Raw genomic sequence first — 9668 nt, forward strand, 5'->3', positions numbered from 1 at the left:
TCCAGCTCATACTTTCTTGCCTTGCTGTGTCTACCCCACACAACTACCACCCCACTGTCCATGGAAAAGTGTCTCTACTTTTTCCCTCCTTTGAAGCTTTTTCCAGATTCTTCCAGTAAAGAAGTCCCAGCTGCATAAATCATTCCATTTTGAATTATCAAAACACAACACCCTTGTCTCTGACCTGGCTTTGATGACTGTAAAGTTGTGCTGGCTGTATTCCTTCCTAGTTGTGCTGTTTTGTTGGGTTGATTTGATGCTTTTGAGGATGTTCTCACAGCCTCCTGTGTAGTAGTAAGCACACTAGCAGTAGATGTGGTTGTCACTTGCGGCGTTGTGGAGTTTGAATGTGAACTCTTCTGGCTTTGGCCAGTAACTGGAAGTCCTGAGGCCTCTGGCTGTTTATCAGTAGAGCCAGTGGTGGTAGTTGTCACAGCAGCAGAGTCCTGCTCTGGAGGAACTCTGTCCGTGGGAGGACTGTTTTCTGTCAGTTCACCTAAAATATGTTGGAAAAGACACAGTTTGTCAAGATTTTGTCCTAAACAACACCTTACTGTCATGAAGCACTCATTCTAATATATCTGATTTCTCACCTGCTGATACTACAGTCCGAGGTGTTGCTTGTGTTACCACAGGGGACGGTGTGGCTCTTGTCTCAGTCAGTGGTGATGTGGAGACTTTACTGGCTGTTGTAAGCAGAAACAGGTGAGGCTTCACGCTCCGACTGTCCGGTGGTGGTGTCTTTACGTCAGAAACTGCGGTCTGTGCCTGTGGCCGATACTGTGCCATTTCATCGTCAAACGTTGGCAGAGGAACAGGTAATTCCTCCTTCACAAACACCACTGTTGGAGTACTACCCGATCCTAACCCCTGTGAATCACCATCCTCTGACTCTTTGACTGATCCCTCCTCTGTTTTACCTGCTATCACTGGCTTGGAAGCTGCAGGCTCAGCGACAGCAGTGGAGGACAAAGTGGGCAGAGGTGGAGTCAGTCCTTTTGTAGTAGCATCTCCCTTTGCAAAAGCCCTGCTGAATACTAAACTAGCTGTGTCAGTCCTGGGCCTGGAGGCAGTTGGTTGGGTTAAAATAGGTCCGCTGCTGAGGTTCTGCGTAGAGAGGGCAGATATAAAAGAAGGAGTGGACTGTGCAGTAGGACGTACCATTCTTTGCCCCTGTTGCACTGTATTCGTATTTGTCAGCCTATCCCGGATTGTAGCTCTGATAGGCACATCACTTCGCCCTCTGGGGGGTAAAGAGGGCCAGAATCGAGCTGTTTGCTTGGTTGGTGGAGGTGAAGAATTAATAGGCAGGTCCAGAGGAGAGAAGGAGGAGGAGGAGCCGATGATGATCTGGGCATCTGAAGAATGGAGGAAAGAGAGGAAGAAGCCCAGGAAAAGGAGGGGCATGCGAGCCATGGTCTGCCTCTGAGTGGTGAGCAGTGACTGGTCCCTCTGTCTGTCTCTGTGGCTGTCACACCATCCTTCCACTGTGCTTCTGGTGGCAGAGAAAAACAGGCGTTGTGTAAATACCATGCAATAAAACAAGCAACACAAGCACAAACATATAAAGGACATATAAACATTACATCATCATCACAGGCAGAAACACAGTTAAGCACATTGATGTTGATTCAGCTCAGTTGAAACTTGAATCCACTGCAGAATTCTTGTCTATGTAGTAGCAATGGTCTATAGCTTGCTAAAGTTAATACATGAAATTGTGTAACTCTCTAAGAATTTGTGATTGTGTCTAATTTGAGGAGTACATACTGCAGCCTGCTGATTCCGAGAGCAGGTCAATGAAACTCTCACAGGGTGTCAGCAGCATGACACCAGCACACACACAGGGTGTGGTAAGGTATACTGTTTCAGAATACACGGCACATTTGCCGTCACACACAGACAAACACAAAGGCAAGAGTTCAAATTGTAAGAAGTTGCACTTTCAAAATTAATGAGACAAAAACCAAAAGAAGTCACAGATGGTTTCATTCAGTGGCAGATGGACACATTAAGTTTTTGCCACACTACCCTTGCCATAAAATGTTCTTTGGATGAATATCAGTTCCTTTCTCCTCCAAAGTCTACTCTACTCCCTTTTATGCTAGTTGTGTTTGAGTCATGGATGCCAGGAACTGACAGCTGTAACACCGAGTGTGGTGAAGCTTAGAGAGCCCAGTGACACGTAGAAACCCTCAGGCTCCTGAGGATTACACAATCCTACGAGTCATCTTGCTAAACAGCTAGCATGACTAAAAACACCCCTTTTCTTTCACTATTTCAGCCTCTGACTTACGTAAACCTCCCTTGTTCACACTAGTCTCCACCTATGACTCACAGTAGGAGATAACCTCAGGGAGAAGAATCAGGATCATACTGAAACTTCAGACTGAAACTTCAGGAGGGAAAACACAGAAAAAAGACATCAGTGACTATGGGAGAATTCATTCTGCTGCTTATGACTCACCCAGGGCTCATTCACAGCCGTGACGTCTAGTTCTCCAGAGAAATTACTGCAGCTGCACACTACGGTTGGTATATGCATTTTGTGTGCCATGAACACATGCAAAATGTGAGAAATCTGTAAGAGTATATGGAAAAATGTGTGTAAGTATGTGTGTGTGCACAAGGAGTCAGTCACCAAGCAGGAAGTCACACAGCACACTGTAGGTATGTAAGGAAATTTTTAACTAGTGAACAGCAAATACAGTCTGCAAGCTTTTGAGCTTGTCGTGTATTCACCTGTGTTTTAATTCCCTGATTACTAAGTGTTAGTGGAGCAGCTGTGGAGAAGAGCTGTCCATGAATACAGTAATAGAAGTGGTGGTATATCTCAATCTCCACCCACTCACAGTAGCCTTAGTGTTTGTTTTCTTTCCTGTCTCAGTCACCTCTTCTGCTCTCGGTCTAGTCGGCTGTTAGCCAATCCAATCTCTGATTAATCCCTGTTTTACCCCCCTTTCTTTCTTTCCCTCATGTCCCACATTTAACTGGAGTTATTTCAGCACAGTCATACAGCATGGTCCTGGATGAGGGTTGAAAGAAAGCCCTGAGGAAAGAGAGATAAGAGGAAACAGAGGAGGTGGATGTAAGAATGTGGCGATAAGAGAGAGGCTCACAGAGAGGATGGGAAGGAGGGGAAGGACAGAGATGGAAGGGTGAAGAAGGTGGAGGAGGTACAGTGATGGTAATGAAGCTGACAGGGAGGGGATCTGTGACAAAAGTAGGACTGAGAGAAGTGGTGAGGGCTGTAAATTTAGAGAATGTAGAGAGGAAGGTGGTGGCTAGTTGACAGAAACTGACAGGAGAAGAAGAATATTTGAGAAAAAGAAGAAGAGTCACGAGGGAACTATGTCTCAGGATTAGCAGGTTTGTTATGGTCCAAGCGGCGATATGGCAGTCTGTCCAGGAAGGCATGCGGAGAAACTGAGCCCGCCTCACCTTTGCTCTAAAGTTAACAGGCAGGTGTGTGGCCTTTGGCAGCTGGAGATAAACAAGCTGACTATTGAGAAATGGCTTTTAGTAAACATACCACTATCTTAACGGAAAGTAATCCGGCGTGCGTCAGCCTATGTGTATGTGTATGTGTATGTGTATGAAGGTAGGCAGCAGTGATTAATGAGTCTCAAAAGGCATTCGGCCAAATAAGCTCTGGTGAGAGGAGAGAAACAGTCTGCTGCTGTATTTGAAACGCTGTCAGTATTAATCTCATCTCCACACATGGGCCATGAGCACAAACACATAGCCCCACACACACACACACACACACACACACACACACACACACACACACACACAGCAGTGGTCCCTCAAAATGTTTTCCTTGACTGGATTTAGACAATTTTACTACAAGTTTCCACGGAAGTATTACAAATGGAGTAAATTGACGCAGATTCTAAGCAGTCCGAGTTAAAGACTGGGAACAAGCTTGTTGGATTTCATTTCTAACCAAACACTTCAAAGATCGGATCAGTTTAATCAGCTAGTTTGGTGTTTGGCTTCTATATAGATCTGCATTCTCTCAGCCAATCATGACTCCTCCTTGTATACTACGTCCCTTTCAACAGTGAGTAAAATACAGACGTACACACTCACAAATAAGACAGCACGTCCCTTTATGACTGTCCAGGGGGAGAAGGCAGATGGATGTATTTTTATCACATTCAGCCCCTCAGGGCCGAGGGACACATCACTCTGTATTTCATTTGCACTGGGGTGTACATGTTGTGTAGATGTCGTCACTCTCCCTCGCACAATACGTTCTTTATCCAGAGCAGGAAATGCCCATGGATAATATCCAATAGTACAGCAGCAAGCGACAATCTGAAGATTACTATAAACTCCTTGCTCACAGTATAGGCCTGCTGGTTATACAATCACATTACTCAGTACAACAGCAGCTGTTACTAATCGGTGCACTCGTGATGTCATGTCTGCACTAATGCATTAATATGACTAGCTAATGTCACTTTACATAAGGAGCCTGGCAGAAAGGCTCGGGTGTACAGTCAAAGTTTTGGAGAATTTCTGTCATTCTTGCAAATGTTCCCTCTCTCTGCCAGATACAATCTGGCAGTGCAAGATTTCCATTAATTTGAGTGAATATTTCCAGGGACAGACATAAGTCGATTTGGGGACAGAAGGATCTGTGTATTTTCAACAAAGACTGGTCTAGTCTACACTTGTCTCCATTAGCGTTGAGTACTGAGCCTCAATACTGTTTGGTAATGACCAAAAGCTAAGAGTATTGAAAACTGTCAGTTACTGAAAGACAGTATTGACTGTCTGGACAGATATGTAATATTGTTTACTGATTCTTTTAACAGATAGTTCATGATTTAAACTACAATTTTGCGAATTGTGAACTGTACCTTATTTAGGCCAAGGTCTTAAGCAATTTCTTTTGTTAAATGAAACAAAGGATTTTGTACAAAAACATGTTCACATTCCTCAAAAAAAGGTATCAACATAAGCACTGTTTTGGTATCACTAACGATACTCAGGTACTATGCCACCTTCATGACACTGAGGCACAGGCTGATGGAAATGTCATTCATTTAGCAGATATTTGGTCAAAAAACGTACAGGACAGAATAAAGGTATACCTGATGATGGTGCTAGATGAAATAGGACGAGATTGTAAAAGTTGTCACAGTTCTATGGGCTCAAATTGGGTAAAAAGACTTTGAGATTGTAAAGTGATGTTCACAAATAATTCCAAAGATTTGTAAGTTTATTTACAAGTTTATTTATAAGTGCAGAAACCACATTAAAAGTTCCCTCACTGTGCCTTATGCTGAAGTAGATTTTCAAGATGGACAACGGCGCAGGCTCTTCTGTGACCCAGGTGGTTGACCATGCTGTAGAAAATAATGGTAACCATTTAATGTGCTGAGTATGTATGCAAACCCACCCCCTGGGTCCCGGAAGAGCCTGCGCCATTTAATGACAATCCATCAAATAGTTTTGGAGACATTTCACTCAAAACCGCAAATGCCGACCTCATGGTGGCATTAGAGGAAAAATCAGGGAATCTCCAGAATCATTAGGATGCATCCTCAGGGAACCATGAATGTCTGTGCATAATGTGAAAGCAATCCATCGAAAGGCTGTTGAGATATTTCAGTCTGGACCAAAGCTGCTAGCGTGGCTATAAATTAATAGCTAACCCTATAGTCTTCTTCAGTACATGTGTGAATGTTTAGACACATGCTCACGCTGTGCATGAGATTACAAAGTCATGTCTTTGACTGAGTGCCCAATACCTGAGTTGACTTGGAGTATCCACTGTCAACGTGGCTCACTAATGAGCAGGATTTAACAGTCATGTTCAGAGACATGACCTTCATCTGAGGAGGAGAGCTTGTTAATGGAAGATAAGGACGAACATGAGTGATGGAAAATACTATTAAAAAAAATCAAAAACAATAAACTGACGGTAAGAATCAGATTACAGAGAATCAGAAACGGAGAAAGAGACTGGAATAAACCAGCACAGGGCTGGTGGACCTCTGCAAAGCAACAAAAGAGCAGTTATGTATTACTGCTTGCCCATCAGCTTGCCATACAGATGTATAACTTGTTTGCACTTCACCCTGGAGGGGGAGAGGTGAGACTGTGAAACACTGTATGTTTGTGAATTTGTGTGTACGTGAGACAGAGAGAGAAACAGCGAGGGGGGAGAAATAGGCGAGGGAGTATGTGTGGTTATGTTGGTATGCGAGTGGTGGGGGAGGTCGCTGGTTTGACCGTTAAAAATTCCACACCTTGAAATAACATATGGATAGCAAACAGTTTCTGTGATATTTTATTGCTCATTTTGATTATTGCTACCACATTAAAAATAATTTTAATAAAACAGGGACTATAGTACATACCATACTATACTATTATATTTATTCATCTTAAATTAAGTTGATATATACAGTATTAAGAGATACACAAGCTCTTAAATGGCATTCCAGGAAGTTTCCGCCCAACTTCCAGACCTCTACACCAGACTAAAGCTCACCATTTAGCTCTTAAGACAAACCAAAGTGTGTTAAAGATGGCTCTCTGGTGGCGCTCCACTGCCTGGGGGGCTATCAAAACTCCAATGGAGCGGCCGACCACACAGAGAGGTCATGCTATACAGAGAGAGGAGGCTCCAGAACCAATCACGGATGCTTTTGATCCCCAATTGAAACGGATGTCCAGCTTAAAAGTGCTGAGCCCCACAACAACTTTGACTGATGTTCCGCCTTCATGCGAGCCACAGATCAAAGGCTGAAGGTCAGCCTTAAAGGGTGAGGCATTTTAACTGTCACTCCACCCACACACATCTACACAGACACAGACCTCTGCACAAAAACACATGCTACGAAAATTGACACATGAAAGGTGACCATGGAAAGAAAGTTTACCAGAGAATTGGCATTGTCAACAAAGGTTTAGTGAATAATTATTATGAGCTGAGGGTAATCAGATCTTCAAATTAGCATTCACACATTCCCAGTAACACACCCTGAGAGATAGCAAGTGTGGTGACTGATTTAGACAGCTGCTAAACCATGTCAAGCCACAAAACACTTTCAGGAAAACTGATTACAGGCATCACAAGTCATAAACTGTGTGCCTGCTACAAGGACTTAACCACAGCTCCACTTCAACCCAAGACTCTCACTTTATTGCAGCTGGATGCAATAACATGACTGCTGTGTTAAGTGGTGTGTTGCGTGGCAATCATTGAATTTGCAAACAAATTGTATGTTTATAAAAAATAAAGTATTATCCAGTGCATGGATGTCCTTGTTGCATAATTATAATTGTATTGTAATAATTGAATTTGCTTGACTGCCTGGTATACCCACAGCCAAAATGATCCAGAGCCATAAAAGACCTTAGAAACAGATGTGTTTAGTGGTTAGTGGGTTAGTGCCTCATTGATATACTGATGTCTTGAGTTATGCTTTATTTTCCACTGTTCTGACAGTTCGGGATTGTCTGTTCTGGGAAGTGTGACATGTCATCTTTCAACTGGAAGGTATTGTTTAACTATCCTGCCTGTTTAAAAGCATGTGGCTCATAATAAGAGTGAATGATGACTTTATTTTGCAAGATAAGCCATTAAAGTAAACCATTTAAAGGCTACTCAGTGCTGAGGCATTCAGTCATGGATCATCTTCTGTCCGTTTATTCTTTCAAACCCCCACTTCTCCAAAAAATACAATCAAAGCAGAGAGTAAATCTTTGTTGAGCTGCTTTAGAAGTGGATAGAGCCTTTTTCTCTTGTCTGTGGATCAGGGTGTGTTGTTTTTCTTTTGAATTCAAGACGTCTGGCAGGGCCCTGCCTCTGCATTACATCCAGTAGCACTTTGGAGCAGCTTCCTGCCCTGCGCGCTCTCAGTGAGAGGCGCATTGGCGCGGTTTCCCCCTATTTTGCCTTCTTCCTCCGCTGGATGAGTTCAAATCCTGATGAGGAACAGGTGGAGCCGGGTCCACTGAAGTGCCACAGCCTTTCTCTTACATGTTGAGGTTGGGCAACCCTCGTAAATATACTGTAAACACAGACACAACACTTTGAGCGCACCTGTAAGCAGTGGCCAAATGGAGAAATAGTACTCCACTTGTTGCTGTTTCACAAAAGTGCACACATTTATTTCCACCTCCTGGACAGGCGAGCCTTATTATATTTCCTGAGATATTTGGGCAGTTTCCCATTCAAATTAATGGAAGAAGCTTAGTGGTCGAGTCAAATGGCTACTGAAGCCGTAAACTGGCATTTTACGATAATTTTAATCTATTCCTAGTGATGGGGTCTTTATTGAACTGAAACAAAGAATCAACATAATGCGTAAATTGCGACTACATGAATGAACAACTGAGCCAATTTTCCATAGGTGAGTGCTCCTCTGTTACATCCCCTGTGAGGTATCCGTAAGCAGCTAGCTGTAACTAAATGTAACGAAGAAGCCAGCTGCAGTCAGTAAGCTAGAAGTTAGTAACGTTAGCAAACATTAGCTAAAAAGTGTCGGTGTAAACCTCACTACCGTAATGGACTGAGGGTAGTTTTGGGGGTCAAATTGTTCCTCAATTTAACACTCTTTTTTTTTTTTCCTTTTACATCTTTTACATTACAGGCTGGCATTATTCAGCGCTAGTCACGAAAGGCAGTAACGACGTTACTGCGCTCGTTACCATCCTGACGACACAACCCAACTGACAAAATTCGCCCAAACTGCCGCTTTCTCCTCGCGACTAGGACATTTAGCTCTTATTCCCGATAACAACGTACACACAGTGCGGAAACCAAGTACAGGTAAGATGACACAAAGAAACCTGAACCAGCGAGTAGTACCGCGGCACAGGTAGAAACAACGTCACGCATGGGTTACTACTGCGCAAAGTATCGCCGCATAGCAGCCAGTCCACAACTGTTATCTGAAGTCCATCCGTTACCGACCAACGTACCTGCAGCAGGTCTGTGCGGCTCATCTCCGATGGCGTTCTCTGCGGCAGGGTACGATGGCTAGGACATACCGAGCCCTCCAGGAGGAATAGCGTCGGCCAAGTTCACCGATTTTTTTTGGCCGCAGTAGTCAACTACGGCGATGGAGGTGAAAACAGTCCTCTATCCTATCACACATACAGAGAGTGGTTGCGTTCAAGAGCCCTGTACAGCTGCCAGCTCTCTCTAGTCATGAGCCGGTTAAGGAGACGTACGCCCCCTCCGACCGCTCCATCTCTCTTCACATCGCTCCCTCCCTCTCATTTTTTTCTCACAAGCGGATAAACACGATTGCCGTCCTACCAACCTACCGCCTGGCACGTCTGTTACGCAACAGCAGTCCGTCACGCAGTTTTCAGCTTTGGTGTATCAGTGCAGTGGATATCACTTCATCTACCTTTCACACACACAGCAGCCTGCTTAGACAGTGCCCAGTGGAAATATGACGACACTGGCATTGACATCATCACACAGCACGCACTGCCTCTATCCATGTTCTGGGGTTTTCAGCTGAAAAATAAGCTGTCACGCTCTGAAATGGGTTGTTAAATTGGCGGGGCGGTTTGAAAAGGACTGTGATGTGGAGACCGGTGAGGAGGCACCTGACATTTCTGGCAGAGTGGTGCAGCAGCAGAAGCAGCAGTGACAGGACAATATGCTGGGTACAGAGCTGTGCATGAAA

At 44.1% G+C, this 9668-nt stretch overlaps 1 protein-coding gene across 1 annotated transcript in view; it reads right to left on the reverse strand.

The window, feature by feature from the left end:
• Positions 1-9372, reverse strand: part of LOC111667155 (uncharacterized) — a 16156-nt gene extending 6784 nt beyond the window's left edge. Inside the window, exons 1-3 of the mRNA XM_023422761.2 lie at positions 8950-9372; positions 594-1495; positions 185-496 (exon numbers count right to left, since the gene is read on the reverse strand). Coding sequence (XP_023278529.1) covers positions 185-496; positions 594-1416 — 1135 coding nt within the window. The 5' untranslated portion in view covers positions 1417-1495; positions 8950-9372. The remainder of the gene's footprint in view (positions 1-184; positions 497-593; positions 1496-8949) is intronic.
• Positions 9373-9668: the final 296 nt, after the last annotated feature.

This window comes from Seriola lalandi, unplaced genomic scaffold (assembly GCF_002814215.2).
Source record: "Seriola lalandi dorsalis isolate HSWRI2012SDOR001 ecotype SW California unplaced genomic scaffold, Sedor1 jcf7180002054685, whole genome shotgun sequence".
NCBI classification, from domain to species: domain Eukaryota; kingdom Metazoa; phylum Chordata; class Actinopteri; order Carangiformes; family Carangidae; genus Seriola; species Seriola lalandi.